General features: G+C 38.3%; 1 protein-coding gene across 13 annotated transcripts in view; it reads left to right on the forward strand.

Annotated features, from left to right (window-relative positions):
* The window catches only part of PIKFYVE (phosphoinositide kinase, FYVE-type zinc finger containing), an 84128-nt gene that overhangs the window by 32687 nt on the left and 27409 nt on the right, over nucleotides 1-24032 (forward strand). For 8 of the 13 annotated variants that reach the window (XM_048214586.2, XM_048214585.2, XM_048214587.2 and 5 more), the window contains 12 exons: nucleotides 13-180; nucleotides 6004-6063; nucleotides 7831-7960; nucleotides 8382-8562; nucleotides 9188-9262; nucleotides 11239-11346; nucleotides 15052-15192; nucleotides 15847-15973; nucleotides 16249-17414; nucleotides 19337-19437; nucleotides 20794-20865; nucleotides 21504-21675. In XM_048214586.2, the coding sequence (XP_048070543.2) occupies nucleotides 13-180; nucleotides 6004-6063; nucleotides 7831-7960; nucleotides 8382-8562; nucleotides 9188-9262; nucleotides 11239-11346; nucleotides 15052-15192; nucleotides 15847-15973; nucleotides 16249-17414; nucleotides 19337-19437; nucleotides 20794-20865; nucleotides 21504-21675 (2501 nt within the window). Of the gene's footprint in view, nucleotides 1-12; nucleotides 1773-6003; nucleotides 6064-7830; nucleotides 7961-8381; nucleotides 8563-9187; nucleotides 9263-11238; nucleotides 11347-15051; nucleotides 15193-15846; nucleotides 15974-16248; nucleotides 17415-19336; nucleotides 19438-20793; nucleotides 20866-21503; nucleotides 21676-24032 lie in introns of those variants that run through there. The other 5 variants (XM_048214589.2, XM_057304448.1, XM_048214591.2 and 2 more) reach the window with 2 other exon arrangements.

The raw sequence follows: 24032 nt of genomic DNA on the forward strand, positions 1-24032 counted from the left end.
CGACACTAAAAGATTCTGCCAGTCCTAGCAAGCGCACATCAGTCAGCAGCTTCCAGTCCACAGTGGACAGTGACTCAGCCGCTTCCATCAGCCTGAACGTGGAGCTGGACAACGTGAACTTCCATATCAAGAAGCCCTCCAAGTACCCACATGTGCCCCCTCACCCTGCTGACCAAAAAGGTAGGAGGTAGTCACCATCTGGAATCCGGGCACAGGCCGGAGAGCTGGGCCACACGATCTCATGCCAGCCTGTCCTCCTGGCTTCCTCTGTCCCATGTGGCGGAGGGGGTTCGGTGTGGGTCTTGTTCCCCCCTTTCCATTTTCCCCACACCACCTCCCCACACTTTTTTTTGGTTGGTTCCTTTTATTTCTCGTTTTCTCCCTCAGTACCACCACACCCAATTTAAAGCTTGTAGTCTTTAAAAGGAACTACATCTTTAAAAGGAACTACTACTACTGCTCTTTCCTTAGCATAATGTGCAACTTCCAAGGTGGCATTTCTTTGCATTTATAACATGGATGTTCTGCTCTATTCATTTCTCTTTCTTTATTTAACATTTTAAAGCCTATTCGCTTATGCTATTAACCAGTAATGTAGTATTTCACCAAACCTTTTCAGGTGCTTGAACTATATTAGGGGGAAAACACACAATCCAAAACATCTTTCTCCTATGATTTAAAATGTTTGTTATGGAAAGAACAGACTGAAGATACACATTTCTTTCCTGGTACCATTGTATTTTTTTCTGTGGTTTCTAACCATGATGAAGCTTCTCACGGATGTTTGTCTGCAGGGAAGGATCGTGTCGATCAGACTCTCACGTGTATTCCCAGGCCACGCAGTAGTTATATTTTCCATTGTTAATAAATAAAATACCATTCTTGTGTCCACCTCAAAAAAAATGCTTGTGATGTATATGCCATACTTATAGAAAATGTTTCTTCTCTGAGTAATACAAAGTGAGTTTGTTAATTTTAGTTGTCTTTTTTGAGGGTTTATTCTACTGACTCAAAAATAATAGTGGCCATATTCAGAAGACATTTGGTATAAAAGGAAAAATAAGATAAATCTTTGCTAAAATCCAATATAGCAATATATAAAAAATGAAATGCTTTTTAAAAAATGGATGTTGAAGTTTACTCTGTTGGATATAACTAAAAGCCAAATTAAATCTTAGCTCTAAAGAGGCGTTATGTAAAAGTAAATAAAAAATACATAAGTAAATAAGTAATTGTGAGATTTCATTATGTTGTAGTAGCTAAAAAATCATTATAAAGATGAAACCATTTATTCCATGGTTTCACCTGGAGTTTGGATTTTTAACATTTAGCTCTCTAAAGTTGAATTTTCTTAGATTGGAAATGCTTGTCTAATGCCTTGCTACTTTCTATTTTGAGTCTAAAAATATGGTCAGAAAAGAAAAGCTTTTGAACCTAAAGATCTATTCGAAAATAATTGGAAACAAACTCCCATTTCTATAACAGATTTCTAATGGTTGTCAGTATTAACCATTATCCCCAAGATGTGGTAAAAAAACTTTTTAAGGGTTATAGTAATAGGGGAAAAAAAAAGAGAGGCAAACCATAAAACAGACTTAATGATAGAGAACAATCTGAGGGGTGCTGGAGGGGATGTGGGCAGTTGATGTGGTAAGTGGGGGATGGGTATTAGGGAGGGCACTTGTGATGAGCACTGGGTGTTATATGTAAATGGTGAATCACTAAATTCTACTCCTGAAATTAATGTTACACTCTGTGTTAATTAATTGGAATTTAAATTAAAAATTGAAATAACAAAAAGTTATAGTAATAAAAAGGTGTATTTTATTAAAAAATAGAAATTTAGAGAGGATGCAGTAAAAGAGGAGACTTGACTAGTGTTGAACATGAGTAAGATACATATCTTTATGGGAATCCTCAAAACAAATTGTAAGCATGGTGGAGAACATTTGGGTGAGTATGAAAGGACAGTGAAGTAGACATGACATTTGGCGAGATGAACTGTAGTCTGGTCCCCTGGTGCATATTGGGTGATGTTTTTGTAATAGAAATAACAGATGGGGGTCAGAGGTGGCATCTGTTTTGATGGAGGGTATCTGTCGTTTGGAGATGTGTTGGCAGTGCACTTTCGTTTTGCTGAAAGTAGAGCGTGAAATACCTTTTTGATGTGATGATTTGATGTCTTCGAAGGTTAGGAAATTATGAAAACCGTGAAGAAGGTGACCTGTCATCATAGTATTCATAATAGCAAAAGATGGACTGCTGAGCACAGTAGGGCAATTTGCTTTAGGGTGCCTGACTTCATAATGTGGGGAGAGGAATGGAACAGGAAGCTTCAATACTGACAGTTGTACAGTACGACCTCAAATTGTATTCCTAAGGAAAATTAAAGGGGAAGCATCTGCAGTTAAAAAAATCACCATGACTTTTCTGCAACTTCTCTGCTCTCAGCCCTTTAAAAAGATTGTCTACAGAAGTTGTGAGAATTAACTTTTGTATGAGGATGAATCTGAAAGGGGGGCTAGCACTTAAAAAAAATGACAGGATAGCAGAAGTCCAGATTGCACTGATGGATGGAGTAAATGCCAAGGACAACTGAGAAAAAGATTTTTTAAATTGTGGCACAAAGAAAGAAAATTAGTGTAATAATATGGGGAAGGTGATGTAATATTAATTGAATCTTCTCCCCCTCGCCCGCATCAAGATAATTTTATCAGGAAAGAACGTACATGGTTAAAAGGAAAGTCAAGTCCAAGATAATGAAAGGAAATTAGAGAATACCTGATTATTTTGAATAAGTCTTTTGCCAGGTTCAGGTAAAATATATACCAGATTATTGAAAGAATTTAGAGCTGTGATCATGGGGCCAGAGTTTGTTATTTTTGGAGAATTATGGAGAAAAGGAGGGGGTTCAGATGATTATAGTGACAGAGGCATTAAAATTTTGTAAAAAATAAGTGCTTGATTTAACATTGAAAGTTGGCAAAATTGTAGGAAAAAATCAAGAGGATGTACTGTGATCTTTAGAGAAGGGATTGGTGGTGACTGGGCACCGGTGTTGGTTAACTAAAATAAATCTTTTCACAACAATCCCATTTCCTTCTTTTATGGTGGTTTGAGATGGTTAGCTCAGGAGACTGGTAGATACTGCTGTCTGTTATGTTAATAAGACATCTAATGGTCTCAATAACCTTGTGGAGGACAGTTTCACCCTTGAAATATGTTAAAGAGGGAGTAATAGGCTGTAGTTATATATACCTTTTAAAAGCACAGGCTCTGGAGTCTCTGAGTCTCTCTATAAAAAACACACATAAAGACATTAGTGTGTTTGGCAAATGTAAGAACTTAGCGATGTCACTATTAATATAACATGTGGATTTTGTACTTTGTGTAATGGTTGTGCCAAATACTGAAAGAGTAACCCGATAGCAACAGGAAAGAGATGCTCATAGGTTATGCTGTGGGGCATATAGGTCCTGTGCAACCTCGAGAGTCTAAAATTTAAGGCCTCTATAAATCCCTTGATAAATGTTTCTGGCTTTCACAGTTCTCTCCTGTTAGTTTTTAGCATAGTAACAAGAATTTGTTCTTTTTCTGTTTTTCTTGAGAAGTTGAAGTACAATAATGTATTTTTCCTGCATTGTAGTTGATTAACACTGATTACCAGAAAATAAAGATTGTCAGAGTGAACTGGTAGTGAGGTGAAAGCGTAACACACTCCTCTGCCTCTGGTTTTCCTTCCTTTTAGAATGTAAATGGGAATGGGTGGTTTTTATCTTTCCGTTGAAGTTAAAGGTAATATTTATAAAATATTTTCATAGGAATCATCCTTTATCTTCCAAGGCTGAGGAAATTTGGATTTCTAAAATTGATTGACTTATCTGTACTTAAAAAAAATCTGGTATTTTTTATCTTATGTAAGCAAACCCCGCATTTTCATGAACTTGTAAAACTGGAACATTGTGGTCTTCTTTTGGATGAGTTTTTCACTATTGGTAAAACCTGGAGAGTCGTACCACTAAAATACATTCTGTTATGTGTTGCAAGCAGGATTCTGAACCATTCTTGACAGGTTAGTGAGTAGAACCTAAAGAAGTGAAAATCATAGCTTCCATAAGCTTCTAGATCTAACTTCCCATTTACAGAAAAACCTATAGGAGCAAGTTAAACGACACCATACAGAAACAATCCAATTGAATCCAGAAAATGTGAAATTCCACAAGACGTTTGGTCTGAGTTCTTTCAAAATTCAGTATCGTGACAAAGTAAAAAGGTAGGGGGTTTGCTTTGGACTGAAAGAGAATGAAGGAAATACAATGTGTGAACCTTATTGGATCGAGGTTTAAGGCAAAAAATTTATTAAAGCATTTGGGGACAGTTAGATAAATTTGAAGAATATGCACTAATTTCATCATATTAAGACATTGTCAATTTCCTTTTAATTTTTTTTTGAAGGCATTATCAATTTTCTTAAGTATGTAAATGGTATTATGGCTATAGAGAAGAATGCCCTTATTTAAAATAAGAGATGTATGCTGAAGTATTAGTGGTCAAATGTCATGATGTGTGTAACTTCAAATGTTTGGGGGAAAATTCATATATATATGTAGAGAGGAATCAGATACGGAACGTTAACAGTTGTTAAATCTAGGGGAAGGGTTAATAGGGTTTTCTGTATGCTCGAAAATCATTACACACACACACACACACACACACACAAGCATACTTAATCCTTTTTTTTTTTTTAAAGATTTTATTTATTCGTTTGACAGAGATAGAGACAGCCAGCGAGAGAGGGAATACAAGCAGGGGGAGTGGGAGAGGGAGAAGCAGGCCTCCAGCGGAGGAGCCTGACGTGGGGCTCGATCCCAGAACTCCGGGATTACGCCCTGAGCCAAAGGCAGACGCTTAACGACTGAGCCACCCAGGCGCCCCTTCATCTTTAGTATGAAAAGTAAAGCTTGTAAAGCCAATATGTTAGTTGGACAAACAGTTGGCATTATTCATTTCTGTGCAGGAGGTGTAGAGATAAAGTATAACATCTGTTTTTATTTGTCCATGTACTTGTTTTATTGTGTTTGGCATGGTACACTTTGAATTTCCAATGTAAAACTTTTTCTCTGCTTGTTGAAAGGATGAGCATATTGGCTTATAAGCATAGCAACTTCTGAAGCTCATTTGTTATAAGGGAAGTCTACTTGGAAAGAATTTTGTGGAGAACCTTTATTTTAAAAGGCTTAAAATACACTGTGGTTTCGTTTGCATAGTAGAAAGAACCTCACTTGAGCTATGCTTGGTCACGGATGCAAAGAAAAGTTCATGGGGAAGTAAAGAATAAGTTTCACTTGTGAGAAAAGTGATGTTCTAAAAGTTCTAGAAGAACACAGTGTATGTTCAGTTATGGCAACTATTTGGCAGTGTTTGGTTTGAATTTTGAAAAACTGAAACCCTAATTCGAAAGCTCATAAAAGTCCTGATGAGTTAAATCTTTATTCCCTGCCAGTGTCACTTCTGTATTAATTTGCTTTATAGCATATAGTCTGAAATTTGAAAAATAAAAACCACCTTATATATTCTTTCAGGTGGCTTCTCTATAAACTGTTTTGTATATAGACAGAGTGATTATTTGTGAAATCATACAGTTACAGATGAGAAAAATAGTGTAACTTTTTAGGCTTGTCATACCTAAATTCCTAAAGATCTCAATTTTCAGAAACTGGTTCAGCTTTGATAAGGGCAAAGCAATCTGTTAAAGATTATCTGACATTACTGCTGCAAGGTTCTGTTGAGTTATTATTCACGTCTGTTACGTTTGGTTTGAAGTGTGTGGAAAAAGTATAAAGATGCCGTTTAGCCTAAAGCTTTCTTCGATTGGCTGGGCCGCGTTGGGTTTAGTGTGAGTAATACTTTGTGTGTAGGTGTGTTCTCTGTGTAATGACGCCGGCATGTTACAGTCATAAGTCTCTCTTTTCCTTCCTCCTCTGCTCTCTCCCTGGTATGCAGAGTATTTGATTTCTGACAATGGAGGACAACAACTCTCAATAAGTGACGCCTTCATCAAAGGTAATTTTATCAAAAGCTGTACGTGGGATAGTGTGTCTTGTTCGTGAGGGTGTACTTAGGGCCCAGCACATTGATTGGCACCGAGTAGGTACTGAAAATAAATTTGATTTTTTAGTACTATGGGAACACAGGTTTTATATGTATAATAACTCTGAGAATGTTGGGAATGAAGAATATAAACTTGGACTTGGTTTGAGAGAAGATACCTGATCCAAAAAACCACTGTTTAAAAACATTTGAATAGAATTTAAATTTTATTCCATGAAAGGCATAGTTTCTGCTTTCCAAATCATGAATATAATATTAAGTATTGATACACATATCATCAAGGGATTCTCAAACTTGTCAAAAAGCCCCCAGGGAGATCTCATCCATTTGAGGTTGCTGCCTGCCCTGTGGAATTGGGAAGAGAAATGGGGAGAAGAGATAAAGAGCTAACTTTGCTGATTAATTTCTTGGGGACAAAAGGCAGTATAGAAGAAGACAGCCTTCTCTTACACCTTCCCTACTTAGCTTACTGTGGAGTAAAGACGTACTTAATTAGGTCATAACACTCCACAGCTCAGACCTCAGATAAATTCTCATAACTTAGCAGTGTTTCTAAATTTACCTCTGAACATCTGGTTGAACTAGAAGTTTATAGGCCAGCTGTTTACATAATTAAAATGTACAGTGTTTTGTACCTCATATCGTGGACACATGCTTTACTTTGTAGTGCTGGGCTGTTCAGTTGAAAGTTTTTTGTTTGGTTGGTTTGCTTTAAGAGAGGGAAGGATTAGAGAATTTTTGTGAGCATTTTCCACCTCTTTCCATTTATTCAGTCACATTTTTCAGTAATTATACAGTGAACATCCTTTTTGCAAAGCTTTTTTTTTTTTTTTTAAAGATTTTATTTATTTATTTGAGAGAGAGAGCACACACACAGAGGGTGAGGGGGAGAGAGAAGCAGACTCCCCACCGAGCAGGGAGCCTGATGTGGGGCTCGATCCCAGGACCCCGGGATCATGACCTGAGCTGGAGGCAGACCCTTAACCCACTGAACCACCCAGGCGCCCATCCTTTTTGCAGAGCTTTCGATACAATCTGTTTTTTGTCTAGATGCATTTTCATTCTTTTTAAAAACTTAAAGATTTTATAAAATTTTAGGTAAATTGTTATTTATCATGTTTTAATATTTCTTTATAGTTCATTTTTGGGTCTGATTTGTAAAAGTTTTGCTTAAAAAAAGGCCTTTGTTCTAATATCAAGAAAGAAACACTATAAAGAATTGTCCGAATAGACTGTCTACACTGTCCTGTACTGGTTGAGACGTATCAGGGCTGAGCTTTTCTTTTTAAAGTTCAGCACCCACACTATCACATATCGTTCTGCCAGCATTCAGAATTCTGTTGAATGCAGTTTTTAGTTTGTGATTTTACAGGGAAAGGCAGCCCCCTTCTTTCTTAACGTTCCCAGTGAAATAAAAGGACTGTTAAAATCTCTTTTGTTTTTCAGAAGCCGTATTTATAATTATTGGCTTGAGAGTCCTAGTCACTTATGTACATTTGCTTTTCACTGTTCTGTCTCTGATTTTGCCTGTTGTGAGTATTGATGATCGAACTCACGCTTAGTTTTTTCATGTATTTACACATATCCTTGCCTTTTTACACCAGCAATTTGAATTGGCTGAGTTTAAGAACTTAAAAAGATAAATTGGTACTTTCTAAATCTATTAAGTACATGGCATAAAACATAACAGTAAAGTACGATTTCTTATTTTACACTTAGAATCCTTATTTAATCGTCGAGTTGAGGAGAAATCCAAAGAGCTGCCTTTCACACCTTTGGGCTGGCATCATAACAACCTGGAGCTGCTGAGGGAGGAGAATGGAGAAAAACAAGCCATGGAGAGGTTGCTGTAAGGCAGTGAGCTTTTCGATGTTAATTTTCCAGTTTTACAATTTTCAATGACTTGATGGGCATATGTGTAGTTGTTCTTCCTCATAAAGTCAAAAATCCTAAGATTACGTAGGAAGTAAGGTCTGTTCTGATGAAATTTCTTGTAAAATAAGAGTCCTAGACTGTGATTGTCTGTCCCAACTGTAATTTATATGTTAAAGTTTCGTTGAATTAAAGGGGTTATCTTAATTGAAGATACAGATTTCATTCATGTGCACAGTCATTAAGGTACAGATGAAATAAGATTGGCTCAAGAAGATCTTGTCGTTGAGCCATAATTCATATGCTTATTTCTTTGTAGACTGCTTATCGCATCTTCAGAATTACTGTTTCTGGCAGTGTTAACTATGCCAACTTCTTTCTGGTGACGTCTTTTATAGTTCGGCTAATCATAACCACATGATGGCACTACTCGAGCAGTTGCTCCACAATGAGTCATTGTCACCATCTTGGAGGGACATCATCGTATCACTGGTCTGTCAGGTTGTTCAGACGGTCCGACCTGATGTCAAGAACCGGGATGACGACATGGATATCCGTCAGTTCGTCCATATTAAAAAAGTGAGCTCTGCTAATGCTTTTCTAATGCTTGGAACTGATGGGGTGGGTCTGGTAGTAATTTGTCTCTTAATGGAAATCTAACAGGGGTTCTAAGTAAGGAGGGGGAGGTTTTTCTGTCTGCTGTTTGTTAGCAATGCACTTACAGGTCATAGAAGCCACCCATAGGAAGTGAGAGGGGAATGGAAGGGGGTGAGTGGGTCATGGAGTTGGGAAACCAAACAAATGTGGTTTCTTCCTTTTTGCTTCCTTTTTCTTGGCACATCATCTATGAGAAGACCTCTTCCCACAGATTACTGTGACTGTTCTAAGGAAAAGCAGTGGGTAACTGCCTTATTTAGATAGTGGAGTCCCATATGTATTTTTTGCCTATGACGTTTGATTTAGTAATGGTTTTAATTGTCAGATTGTTCAGTCATGTGGGTATTTTAGAGTACCAGATAAGACCGTAGAGAGTGGGAGGTGGGAAAATAGTCATGCTAGATGTCATTAATTATTGGTTGAAAGGAAGAACTATATCCTGTACCTTTCTGTTCTAATTTAATAGTTTAAATTAAAAACAGAAATAATCCATCTGACTGGATTCTAATAATATATTTCACTGAGTTTTGTTTTCTTATTTCATTAGATTCCAGGTGGAAAGAAGTTTGATTCTGTGGTTGTCAATGGATTTGTTTGTACGAAAAATATTGCACATAAAAAGGTAATGTGATCTCTTCTAACAGCGAAGTTCAGTAAACTATGACTGTGTGCCAAGCCAACAAGTTTGGGTACCCTAATCATAGGAGAGAAGGAAAATGGATATCAAGGAGCAATTAGCACTGTCTACTATAGGGGTGAAATTTTGGAGGTTCGGGTAAGGTCTTCAGAGCTGATGATGATTAGGATTTGGATAATAGGAATTCATGAGACAAGAGAAGGAAGGAAGGGGATGGGCCAGGCTTCCAGACCAACAGAGTGATAGGGTACTGGTATCATTTCTCCCTTGACCTGCCACATCTTAGGGAGACAGGTTTCTCTAATAGACTGAGTCCTTCCAGAGGCCTAGCATTTTAAAACTTTGTTCTCTCTTCTACGGCTGAGCTGCAGAACTATCACTGGTGTTCTGTTATCCTTCTCACCTTCTATCTTTGCCTTCAGGCCTGAGACCTCTTTCTAGCAGTAGCACAAAGGAATGGGGTGAAATAACGTGGTGTATTAAGGAATCTCTGAGATCCTAATGTGCAAGATGAGAAAGGAGATGAGGCTGGAGGAAGCAGGCAAGGGGCTTTGTATCCCACTATGGGTCTTGAACTTTATTCTGAAGGCCACTGATTCTCAAAGTGCATGGTACATCAGGGTCCCCTGTGGACCTTGTTAAATATGTAGATTCCTAAGCCCAACCCCTAGAAATTCTCATTCAGTATAAGGGAGTGGGAGTGTGGGACTAAGGGAAAGGTGGGGCTGCTTTTAAAGTAGCCACTCCAGTGTCAGTGGTTGGTCCTCACGTTTTGAAAAACCATCAGGCTAGCAGTGCTCTCGAACTTGCTGTGCTTCCGAATCACTCTGGGGTGGAACCCACTGCAAATAGAGACACCCCGACCCCCACGTCTGGGGATACTGATTTGGTTACAGTGAGAGCTCAGGTAGATTTCTGGCCTGAGCAACTTGGTGGGGTGGGTGAACTACAGTCCTGTTTTCACTCTTTTCTAAGCAGAGACTAATTCATTTTTTTGTAAGGCACGAAGCCTCCCGAAAATTGTTAGTGACCATAGATAAATAAAACTAAGCTTAGATTTGATCCAATGTCAGTGTTTCTACATAGAGTCTTATTAAAACGGACACATTACCCATCAAAGTATTAATTTAAGCGAAATTAAATGATCTCTGTTGAATTAAGAGGAAAGTAAGTTGAGCTTATCTCCAGAATTGAAAATTGTATGTGGGAGTGGTAGAAACATATGCATGACTGACTGTCTTGCTCCACTGACCATATTTAGAGATAGTCTTTAATTTGCAGTTGCTAAAAAAAAAATCCCTAAATGCAGTTCCCCAACTGACGCGTTCTCTGTTCTAAGACCATGTGCCAGTTCGGAGTGTATAAGCACGGTCCGTCTGAAACCTCCTGGGCTGGGCTGCTGGGCCTGGGGCTTTAGTTGCATGGGGGTATTGTTTGAATCTGCGCTTCTGGATACACTTTAAGGTTTTCTGTTTTGACTTCTTGTTACCCAGTTTGGCTTGCCAATTTCTGACTGCTTGGAATCTCTTCAGGAGGTGTTTTAATTCTTTTCTCCCTCCTTTGTCCTTCTTAGAAAGGTTAAATTATGCTTTCAAAGTTGCTGATCTCTATGTGTTCGTGAGGTATTCTGTCTTTAAGCCCTTCTCCTCCATACCCAGGGCTTGATATCTTTTCTTGTAATATTAGAAAAAAAACTTTTAAAGAGTGTAGAGGATTAGGTTGAAATAGAATCAGTGAAACAAAGCCAATTTTTGAGGAAGTCTGCATTTCTCTGAGCAATTTGTTTTGAAAAAATATGTAAGAGAATACCACAAAAGAACTAAATGAGAGTATTTCGATACAAATATAAAGAGATAGTCTATTTAGGAGGAATTATAAGCAGTATGACTTTAAAGATACGATTAGAGAAGGTCTATAAAGTGCAAACTTTAAAAGCTTTTAACAAATTTCATGTTTTGTAGATGAATTCTTGTATTAAAAATCCCAAAATTCTTCTGTTGAAGTGTTCGATTGAGTATCTCTACAGAGAAGAAACTAAATTTACTTGCATTGATCCTATTGTGCTTCAGGTAAGAACTTCTTACTGAAACAACGATCTGGAGGGATCTTGGTGTACTATACTGCTTGGAAACTCTTACAGCTCATTCCGGCTGATTACATTTGGCAGGCAAAGAAACTTGATCACTTTTGTTTCATTTAAAAAATTTATTATAGGGGCGCCTGGGTGGCGCAGCTGTTAAGCGTCTGCCTTCGGCTCAGGGCGTGATCCCGGCATTATGGGATCGAGCCCCACGTCAGGCTCCTCCGCTATGAGCCTGCTTCTTCCTCTCCCACTCCCCCTGTTTGTGTTCCCTCTCTCGCTGGCTGTCTCTGTCAAATAAATAAAATCTTTAAAAAAAAATTTATTATAAAAGACATTTTTTATCTATTACTTTGGAAGCTTACCAAAACCTCTGTCATTCCTTATTTTAGATTTTCGGAGTTGATAAAGGGAACATATGACTTTTTGGGAATATATGGAAGAAAAAGTGAAACTAAATTCTGGCCTCTCTGTCCGCTTGGGTTATTGATTTACTTTAAGGATTTTTCTAACTGATCAGATTCCCAGTGGCAATACCTAGTTTTTAATATAGTCTGTCCTACTAAAACGCATGTTTCTGGAATATCAGTTACCTTTTACAAGGTTGGTAAGGGGGAATAACATCAGATGGAAGTTGTGTTGGTTTCTGCGTGGTTTTTCTTAACTAAGGGGACCCAGACTAGCTTCAGAGGATTATGACCCTCAACTGGAAAGAAGAATCCACCTCAGCTCAGCTGCTACACAGGCAGGAACCCTTTTGGCTCTATTTTAAGAAACTAAATGTGCTCTCCTCCTTGAAGGACTCTCCCTGAGATGCACCCCAGCCCTGCCTGGATGCCTGTCAATGGCTCCACCGCTCAGAGCTCCATTTCTAGTTGTACTGTTGTAGTTGCTTTCGTACATTTTAAATTTCCCTTGAGGCAGCCTCCAGCTGTGCTGAGCTACCTGTCTGGGCTGTCCAAGTTCTCTCTTAGGGTACTGATTATTATTTTGTTAGTGCGCTGGGTATGAAGTTGTGTCGGCTTAAAGTTTTTTTGCCCCAACTCCTTTTCTCCCATAAACACTATTAATTTTCATTTGCAGTTGTTCAAAATGGGAAGTTTTCAGGAATGTGTCTATCGTATTATAGCAGAAACGCTTATATTCAATACCAGAAATATTTGGGAAAAGCATTACTTGAAAATCCATAGGCGACAGGCGCGTTTTTCCTAGAGTAGTAGGAGCACTTTTGTACTGAATTCATGAACACCAACAGAAGAAGCTTAGTTGTGCTTTATGGAATTCTACTCTATTGCTTAATGACTCTGTTGCTTGGGGCTGTTTCCTCTTTGGAATTTAGCTATGTATAAGTAAAAATCAGGTTTTGACTACATCATTACCATCCCTGCTAGCTCTGAATTACTATGACTTCTCAGTGGTGAACTGAGATAAGGAATAGGGAAAAACACAATTGTTGTTCTTGGAATCTCAGATTCTTTGATGCTGGGAGTTTTCTTGATCTCACCGAAGGTGTCAGTGTAAGATTTTTATAGGATTAGATCACAACTATGTTGATTATAAGGCTTTTCCTGATTGCATTTGTTAAAATGTATAAAATTGCAGGTCATGGATGAACTGGGTAACTGAAATCCACAGATCAGTGTTTACAGAAAAGTATACTTAAATTTATCCACTCTATTTTAAATCCATTCTTGCAATTAGGTTAGCAGACTGAAGTCTGTTTGTGTTAGAGAAATATGCTCTGAGCAAACATGTATTTAAGAAACATGATTTAATTCACATATAACCTAAAACATCTTGTTTGTGCTCTGGGATGTTGTTTATTATACTTTCAACACCTGCCCTATAAAAGTTTTTAGTTTGAATTGATAGAAAGTATCAGCTGATTTTTTTTCCTCTCTTTCTCTCTCTCTTTTTATTTTTTTGGTCCACTCAGTGTGGAATAACCAAAGAAGAAGCAGAAATTTTGGTAGATACAGGCACACCTCAGAGAGATTGCAGGTTTGGTTCCAGACCACTGCAGTAAAGCCATCAAATGTATTGCAACAAAGCCCATCAAATGACTTGTTTGGTCTCTTGGTGCATATAAAAGTTATGTTTACACTATACTGTAGTCTAATAAGTATGCAAATAGTGTTATATCTAAAAGTGCGTGTGTGTGTGTATGTGTGTGTGTGTATACATCTATATATACACACCTTAATTTAGGAACACTTTATTGCTAAAAAGTACTAGCCATTATCTAAGCTTCCAGGGGGTTGTTCATAATCACTGATTACAGATTACCATAACAAATATAATTATAATGGAAAAGTATAAAAAGCTCTGAGAATTACGAAAATATGACACAGATACAAAGTTGAGCAAATGCTGTTGGAAAAATGGTGCCAGTAGACCAGTTTGACACAGGGTCTCCACAGACCTTCAATTTGTAAAAGATGCAGTATCTGCAAGGCGTGGTAGAGCAAAACGCGATAAACAGAGTTTGCCAGAATCAGGAGGAGGAAGAGAAGCAAAGAGCAAGGAGATAACAGCCGGTGTCATCACAGAGTTTTCACAGAGCTGACACTGCTCCGCGCTCATTGCCTACTCCCCGATCTTCTGTCCTTGCTGGGCCTGGCCCAGGCCTCCTTTGGAACAGGGTGCTTTGTGTACAGTCATGGCAGTTGATTATAGTTGGGATTGAGAGGAAGTGTATTTGCCATTCCTGTGCCAAAGCCCAGAAATTAAGAAAAAAATCAACATCTTCTAGTTATACTTTTGAAGCTGCACAAATAAAATCATTTAAAATGCTGTTACATTATCATTTAGTAAGTAGAGTAGGAAATTAACACATTTCAAGGGGAAAAAATCCGTTTTGTTAATATGAGAGATTTTAAAAATGTCCAGTTTCTGTCAGTAAAACAGAGGTAGAGCTGTCCTCCGCCATGGCAGGTTCACCGCAGGAATAGGCTCATCCGTGGCTGCTGGCGCTCACTGTGAATATAGACTTGCTCAGAACACACTTTTTGGGCATGTGGAGCAGAAGTGACAGACGTGTTCACATGGTCAGGTGTCTCCTGTGTGGAGCCCAGAAATTTGATGAAACAGTGATTTGTATTGTTTTAATTCCAGTCGTTACTTAATGATATTCATTTGCTTTGAAAATAAGCCTTCGTCAAGCAATTGCATTAAGCGTGATGTTTTAGATCTTCAGCTGTTCTGGGTAGAATATGATCTGCTGGGAGAGTGAAGTGAGGAAGAAGCTGAAATAGCATCTTTAGAGAGTTATTTATTCAGGTACCCAAAGAAGAGCTACTGTGGTTAATTTCAGAACATAATGGGGGAATCTATAATTAAAAAATTAGAAATTGCTTTCAGTGGGGAGTTACGAGGTTAGTTCTTTTTATTCTTTTTCTTTTTTTTAAACCTCAGAGAGTGAGCTAATTGGATTCTTGGCTTTCATATTGTAAGTTATTTAGAACTGAAAATCCTTCAAAGTAAGATTAGTGAGTCAGAAAATAGAGTTTCTCCGGAAACTTTTTAGCATAACCAACAGTTCAGAATTATGAATAATACTGTTGGTTGTGTTTGAAGTAACTTGCTTACGGACTTATTTGTGGATGAAGAGAATTTAGGCTTAGATTTATATTAACAAACTATCTCTAGATCTTGAATTGTACCAGGTATAATAGTTTTGATGTTTTTTCCTCAGGAAAGGGAATTCTTGAAGAATTATGTTCAGCGAATAGTTGATGTTCGACCCACTTTGGTTCTCGTTGAAAAAACAGTATCTCGGATTGCCCAAGACATGTTACTAGAACATGGCATTACTTTGGTCATTAATGTAAAATCAGTGAGTGTTCTTCTTTTTCTATTTTTATATCATTTTTTTAAATCTCAGTTTTTAAATTTATATGTACGCATGATTGATATGCAGGGATCTTTAATTATCTATTTGCTGTTCCATATATTGAAAGTAGGACAGTAGGCACAACAGCCATTTCATTATTTGAGAACCTCAGGCTGGAAGAAAGTGTAATTAATTATATAGCGCTCATTATAGTTGTTTACAAGACCAAGGGTGTAATAGACATTATTTAATAAGTAGTCCTTGTTGAGCTTTCATTTTGTTCGGGGAATTGTACAAGTAGAAAATTTTCTCTCTCTTGAAAAGTTACCCTCTTCAGAGTAGAGGCCAACTGTAGGAAATTTTCCTCCTTCCAGTAGCCTGTGCCAATGCATGATGCTTAAATACCTTTTGATAATGTTATTAATATGAATCTGGTTTGTTTTCGTGGGCACATATTGATCACTAAGCAACTACTTGTAGTCTAATATAGAGTCAAAAAAACTTGTTATATAATTAAAATTAAGGGAATTGTATAATTTTATAATTAAAATGAAGGAAATTGTGAGGTTTATTTCTAAATTTTTATCTTCCAGAAAAAATTTAGTGAGAATTTTATTCTTCTCTAATTTTGTAATGTAATGTTTTTGTGTGTTCTAGCAAGTTTTAGAACGCATCAGTCGGATGACACAAGGTGATTTAGTAATGTCGATGGACCAGCTGCTTACAAAACCCCATCTGGGCACCTGTCACAAATTTTATATGCAGATGTTTCAGTTACCTAGTGGTGAGTGATCTTTAGCATAGATTCACCTGAGACTGAGGACAAGAGGAAATGAGTAAACTCATCAGTACTACAATGTTTACTTTGTCCTACTAATATCTAATATCTGTTAATACCTAGTTATAATACTAGTATCTGAGCAGTGGTTAGATGAGGGTTGGCAACTGTGGTCTTACTTAAAGGTTTTTCTCTTGTAGAGGTTAAGATAATGAAGTAATTCTCTCTGGTCCTACAGATTGCCGCCTAAGTCGTCTTAAACTTTTTGTGTTTGTTTGTAGAGCAAACCAAAACGCTGATGTTTTTTGAAGGCTGTCCACAGCACCTGGGGTGCACAATCAAGCTCAGAGGAGGCTCAGATTATGAGCTGGCTCGAGTAAAGGAAATCCTAATATTTATGATCTGCGTAGCTTATCATTCTCAACTAGAAATCTCCTTCCTCATGGATGAATTTGCTATGCCTCCTACGTTAACACAAAACCCTTCCTTCCATTCTCTGCTTGAGGGGCGGGAGGAAGACGGGGCAGCACAGGAGCCATTCAGCGGAAGCCCCCTCCCCCGGGAGCCTGACTTCCCTCCAGAGCTTCTGCCCTCCGAGGATGGCAGCCTGCTAGAATCAAGGACTGTGTTTGAGAAGGGGGACCAGGAAAATAAAAGCGTCGCACAGGACGTTGGGTCTTTGAAGCAGCCGGAGTACACCACAGCCACAGCAGCTTGCGCGGCAGGTGTCCCCTGCGCGCTCTTTCCCTCGGTCCCGGAATCGCTGTTGCCGCTGCACGTGGACGACCCACGGGATGCCATGGGCCCTGAGCAGCCGGAGCCCTTGCAGCTCGCCGACGAGCTGCAGGATCCCAAAGGCCAGATGAGAGCCTTTCGAGACCCTTTACAGGACGACACTGGATTGTATGTTACTGAGGAGGTTACCTCTTCTGAGGATAAACGAAAGACTTATTCTTTGGCCTTTAAACAGGAGTTGAAAGATGTGATCCTCTGTATCTCCCCAGTAATCACATTCCGGGAGCCCTTCCTTCTGACTGAAAAGGGGATGAGATGCTCCACCCGAGATTATTTCGCAGAGCAGGTTTACTGGTCTCCTCTCCTCAACAAAGAGTTCAAAGAAATGGAGAGCAGACGGAAGAAGCAGCTGCTTAGGGACCTGTCCGGCCTTCAGGGCATGAATGGAAGTATTCAGGCCAAGTCCATTCAAGTCTTGCCCTCGCACGAGCTAGTGAGCACTAGAATTGCTGAGCATCTTGGGGATAGCCAGAGCTTGGGGAGAATGCTGGCTGACTATCGGGCCAGAGGAGGAAGAATTCAGCAAAAACACGCAGACCCTTTTGCTCATTCAAAGGAAGCACCTGGCATGGCAAGCGGCAGATCGGGAAGCAGAATGGAGACGGATGAAGAGAAAGGGTTAATTCCGAATGACGCGGTGTGGTCCACAAAGGTGAGGCAGACCACTTTGGGTGCGTGTTCAGAATGTGTTGAAAAACTGTGCTGTGGCATGTTTACAAAAAAACAAAAAAAACCCCACAAATATGACAGATTGCCTACAGATTTAGTAAATATTTCTTCCTAAATTTTTTTTTTTTTGCCTTGAGTCTGTTGGCTTAGGTATTGCTTTAAGTATGAAATAGGAGTATCAAGTCATGAAACTGGGTTTTGAACTTTTCACGCAGACCTCATAGTTCAAGTATAGGAAGAGCTTAGGGGTAGAGGGAAGGGTGGAGCTAAGTAAAATTTGTGGCAGGCTGACTTGGGTGTGGTGTGTTGCGTCCTCGATCCTTTTAATGCTTGTGAGAGGGAGCGTGACGGAAGTTTCCTTCAGAAAATGACGTGTTTTTAGAAAATGTCAGATTATTTAGCATAAGACACTTCCTGTTATTTAAGTATGATAGTGCCCTTATTCTTTTTAAAAAGATATTGAGGGGAAATTAAGGAAGATTGGCTCATGGACATATTATTAATAGTGTTTGTAATAAAACTAATGAAAAAATCCGTCTCCAAATGAGGATATGAAATTGTTTAATAGAACAAATAAAAAGTTGCCTAATTTCACTGAGAGTTGGGGAAGTGCTAAATAATAACAGGACACTGTTTTCTATGTGGTACACTAGTGTTTGTGAGTTTGGCAAAAAAGGAAAGTGATAAGAGCCATAGTTAATGCGCTGTGGAAAAATACCTATAATAAATTGCATGTAAATTTGTGTTTATATACATTTATGTAAATTTATAGAAAGTTATAGGGAGATCCGTTTTAGTTTCCCTGTACAGGTATATACCTATGGTCCAGGATTCCAATCTTTTATAACATGTTCTGTGGAAATAAGTAAGCATTTTATATAAGGATGCTTATATTTTGTAGGAATATATGTACAAGGATATTTGCTGAAGCCTTGTTTCTAGTTTTTTGCAGTAAAAAGGATGAGTTAGATCTCACTGAATAACCCAGATAGAGCCCATGATATATTTTCAAGTGTTAAAAAGCAAGTAGTGTTGTATGAAGCATCCTCTCATTTTTATAAAAACAGAATCACCTGTGTATTGATATGTGGGTGTTTTTGTGTGTAAATGCCTGTGAAGTCTCAAAGGAATGCATGGTTTTTAACCCCAGAGTCAAGGTTATCATTTTGGGAGGTGGGGTAGCGTCAAAGGAGGAGAGGCTTTATGTATTTCTTGAACTTCTTCACATACCTCTGTACTGTTTGATTTTCAAATATTTTCAAATATTGCCTTTGTAATCATCAAGAACAGCTCTAAAGTACAAGTAAATAAGTACCTGAGAACCTAGATTCCTCAGGTCGATGTCATATCCAGCCATCAGTTCAGACTGTTGCATGTGGATTTAGTTTAACTACTTCCAAAATAATTTAATGCGGTTTTATAAGTAATAAAGAGTATTTAGGAAAACAAGCTTTTATTTATTTATTTATTTATTTTTTAAGATTTTATTTATTTGACTGAGAGAGAGACAGCCAACGAGAGGGAACACAGGCAGGGGGAGTGGGAGAGGAAGAAGCAGGCTCCCAACGGAGGAGCCTGATGTGGGGCTCGATCCCAGGACTCCGGGATCACGCCCTGTGCTGAAGGCAGACACTTAATGACTGAGCCACCCAGGCGCTCTGGAAAACAAGCTATTTAGACATCTGTTTGTACTTTTAAGTTAAACGTTTTGGATTGTTTTGTCTCAGAAGTGAACTGCTCCTCTTCCTTGTATTTCGTTTCTGGCAGTTTTCAGTCTTCACTGAAACCCTTCCGGTGATGATGGGAGGCCTCACACATCAAGGGAGATGTGTTGGCTGTTGGAGGCGTGCATTGGGGTGGGAGTGTGCTTCCGCTTCTGGGTGCTCATCCGCTCCTTCTCCTTAGGTGGACTGTCTGAACCCTGTGAACCACCAGAGGCTGTGCGTGCTCTTCAGCAGCTCTTCGGCCCAGTCCAGCAACGCCCCCAGTGCCTGCGTCAGCCCTTGGTAGGGTTCTTTTCCTCTTGCACCATTGCACTGTATTTAACAACAGAATTCCAGCAACTTTAAAAAAAAATTCAGCCATTAGGATCCGTTTTTAGGTACATGGCATGCTGTTGGTTGTATATGAATTGATAGAACTTCTAAACTTGTGAACTAAATATGAGATTTGTATTTGTTCATGGGTAAGAAGTAAATGAGAAGTACCTTGAGTAAGAGTGAAAAGGATGTGAAGGATGGAAGGGAAATTTGTACTTATAAAAGTGAGAAAGTTGATACATAAAAGCTAGTTTGCTTTTTTTTTTTTTTTTTTAAAGATTTTTTAGTTTTAAGTAATCTAAGCACCCAACATGGGGCTCGAATTTACAACCTCGGAGATCGGGAGTTGCATGCTCCACCAACTGAGCCAGCCAGGCACCCCCATAGAAGCTAGATTTAAGCATTTTGATGATTATGTCCAATTTAGGCAGGTTTTCCGTAAGGCATCATTTTCATAAAGGCAGTGGGTCTTTGGCCTTATTAACGGGTTTTATCCTAGAACTTAATTGTAAGTAGATTGATAGGAAAACATTTTATAGTGTTATAAATTATTTGTTTAAAATGATAAAATAGTCACAAAAGACTACTTATTACATAGTTTATCTTTAGTTTTAAAAGTACTATGCGCTTTAATTTTAAAAGCTTGTTTTTGGAGTGCTGTGTCCATGACAGAATGTATTCTGTATTTTAATTTTGGACTCCAGAAACACTTATTTCTACCAGTGAGACCAGGGATTCCTAGTGTCCGTATAGCTCTAGCAGACTGACTTGGGGCTGAGGAATCCATAGGAGTTTTCTGTGGGAGTTTATAGACTCCTTAGGTCAGGGCTTAAATAAGGTGTGGGTTACAACAGGGCTATAGCTGAATTCTCTTATTTGTGGGCATTCATAAGCTAGGCATAATATCAGGAATTGGCTCTCCTAGAAGAATGTGAGCTGCTGTTCTCCATGCTCAGTAAAGGTAGGGACCAGAGACAGGAGTTCTATTTTATGGTGATAGAACATAAAGGCTTTGTAAAGGAAACTTTTACCTCTTCCTAGCTCACATCTGTTTACTCATTTATTATTATTGTTTCTGCATCCTGATGTAGTTTGATAAGATACTAATGGACTGGGAGTGGATAAGGAGCTATAGTGTGGCTAGTCCAAATACCTCTTTTATCTGATGAGGTTAACTCGGTTGTAGAACAACAGAATATTACCTGCTTTAATACACTACATTATGGGCGTGTCTAACAGGTAGTCATTTCGTAGTCTCATGAAGTGTCTTAGCTATGTGGTAATTCTTATGACGTGTTCCTAAGAAATGTTGTCTTCTTTTAGGATTGTAACAATGGAATTTTATGGAAAGAATGATCTTACATTAGGAATATTTTTAGAGAGATACTGTTTCAGGTAAGAACAAATTTTCTCCTTATGTTCCATGTACGCTTTTCTGATGCCCAGAGTTTCCACCTAAGACATAAGCATGACTTGGAGTATTATGTGGCCTTCTTTATGATACCACATGTCAGAGTATACCATACAAAGAAGTAATTAATTTCATATTCAACCCTGGAATGTCTTATCTAGTTCATTCCTCAGACTTTTTTTTAGGATGTGTGCCTTTACAGTGATTGAAATGAGAGGCTGGAGAAGCAGAGAGATCAGCTAGACCTTTGTTTAAGTGTTAGTGCTATCACCTGCCATTTACATGACAAAGAGCAAGTAATTTTTAGCAGTCCCCTATACAGGGAATAACAAGCTCCAGAAGTATCATGGACTTCCATAGGTAAAATGAATTGATGTTTTCAAAATGCTAAGCAAATAGAAGGTGCTTACGAAGTGGAAACTATCACTGAGCTGTAGCGGAAGACAGGATGCTGAGCTTTGGCTGTGAGCAGTGCAAGTGGCACCCTGCACCGATTGTCCACCGGTCATCATTGCTCTAGAGAGGCTACTGCACTTTCTGGACAGTGGTTCTCATTAGCCAGTATTCATTCTACATTGCTTCCAGTTTCATGGTTAATGTGAGGACCTTCTTTTTGTCAAAGGCCTTCTTATCAGTGTCCTAGCATGTTCTGTGATACCCCTATGGTGCATCATATTCGGCGCTTTGTCCATGGCCAAGGCTGTGTGCAGATAATCTTGAAGGAGTTGGATTCTCCAGTGCCTGGATATCAACATACAATTCTTACCTATTCCTGGTGCAGAATCTGCAAACAGGTAAATGTGCCCTGTTACCGTATTATTTCATACAACATCATTTATTTATTTGTATAGTTCTTTTTTTTTTTTTTTAAGATTTTTTTTTTTTATTTATTTATGTGGTAGAGAGACAGCCAGCGAGAGAGGGAACACAGCAGAGGAGTGGGAGAGGAAGAAGCAGGCTCCCAGTGGAGGAGCCCGATGTGGGACTGGATCCCAGAACACCGGGATCACGCCCTGAGCCAAAGGCAGACGCTTAACGACTGCGCTACCCAGGCGCCCCTATTTGTATAGTTCTTTTTGGAGGGGGCGGTCTGTGTTATTTTGTATTTATTTGTCATTGGGCTCTTATTTATTTTACCTTCCAGGGATGGGTATTGCATTTAGTGTTTGTTTCTTGAAGGTTCCATTTTAGAATTTATCAGTCTTCAGGTAAAATATAGATACCTTGTTTAGTGAAATTGTGGAGATTATATCTTGACAATTCTCAGTTATGTTTATTTATTCAGCAAACACTTACTTAGCACCATCTGTGTGCGGGGGACTGTGTGAGGGCCTGGGCATAGCTCTTGTCCTTTAGTGGGGGAGACAGACTTGTAGCACAGTAATGATAGTACGTGAGGATGTTTGTGTCTGGTTGAGCTTATATCAACATTCCTATCTTCAGAGATACAGCTGAGACCATGTTTAAATTGATCTCTTAAGAAAAAGACCATGTGTTTTATTTCTTGTGTGTGCTTTTCTTTTTTCACTCTGGAGGAAGTACTTGGTTGACAATATTATGCTTTTAAGATTTACTTTTTATCCAAATTGTTTGCAGTGGACATATGCCAAGTTTAATAACTTCATTCGCTTATTTTGGAGTGTGCTTTTGGAAGGCAGATTCTCATATTTGCCTAATTATATGTAACTCTCATATTACAGATAAAATAATAGTGTGACCTGTATCAACGTTAGTGGTTGAGGAAGGCAAAATCAAAGTTTGTTCGTACTACAGTAGCAAGCATACAGCTATGAAATAATTTCTTGTAACTATCTGTCTTTTTATACTTGTTCTTATAGGTCTTTTTGTTCCTATCAGACAGAGGATAATATTTTGTTGTGGAATATGTGAACTTCTGCAGATCGAGCAGTGAATTAAATGAATAACTTAAATTAGATGTATATCTTATATGCTTTGGTGTATATACTTTATTTAAAAAAAAAACTTTTGCCTTTGGGGTTATGTTAGAAAGGAAAAGGCAAACAGTTTTTGTTATGCAAAAATGAAAAACTTCCCATGATCCTCTCAATAGATGTAGAAGAAGCATTTGACAAAGTACAGCATCTTTTCTTGATTAAAATGAAGAACTTCCATGTGTCAAAAAAGGTATAATATGACCAAATAGTAATATACTTAGTATTAAGTTTCTGTAAGGCATGATAATAGAAAAAGGGCAAAAGGCATGACAAAGCAATTTAATAGAAATGGCCGGTAGACGTGCAAATAAATTTTACTCAGTAGTCAGATGTGTAAATAAAACCAGTGAAGTGCAGTTTTATTTTGTTTTGTTTTTAAGAAATTACATTTCAAAGATGTATAATTCCCGAGATTGGTAAGAAAGTGGGGAAATTGGTATTCTCAGATCTTGTTGGAGATTGTGTAAACCAGTACACCATTTTTTTTTTGTTTTTTTTTAAGATTTTCTTCATTTACTTGAGAGATAGAGAAGGCAAGTGGTGGGGGTGGGGGGTTGAGGCAGAGGAAAAGGGAGAAGCACACTCCCCACTGAGCAGGGAGCCCGACGTGGGGCTCTATCCCAGGATCGAGCTGAGCTGAAGGCAGACACTTAACCAACTGAGCCACCCAGGCACTTCCCAGTACCCCAGTTTTGGAAGACAGTGTGGCAAAAAGTATCAAAGACTGCATAAATGTTCATGCTGTTTGGCCTATCAATTCCTACTTTCCTTAATTTATTCCAAGGAAATAATTATGGATATTTGTGTGTGTGTGTATACATATACATATATATGCACACCCCCGCACACAAGAAAGTTCATCAGAATAGAGAAAAACTTGTAATATCTTAAATGCACATCAGTAGGGATTAGTTAGATATATCCATATAATGGCTATTAAAAATCAAGCTGTATAAGAGTATTTTATGTGGGAAAATACTTATGATACATTGCTAAGTAAAAATAATACAAGACTATGAAACTAATTGTAGGAAAGATTTTTTTATTTAAAATACACTGGCTGGGTACCTTCTCTGTATTCATTTACATATATATGTACATATATATGTATATATATAATTATACATACACATACATAGAAAGAAAGTAAATATACTAGTATATACTAATACAATGATACTGCTCCCCCAGCCATC

This window comes from Ursus arctos, unplaced genomic scaffold (genome assembly GCF_023065955.2).
Source record: "Ursus arctos isolate Adak ecotype North America unplaced genomic scaffold, UrsArc2.0 scaffold_1, whole genome shotgun sequence".
NCBI classification, from domain to species: Eukaryota; Metazoa; Chordata; class Mammalia; order Carnivora; family Ursidae; genus Ursus; species Ursus arctos.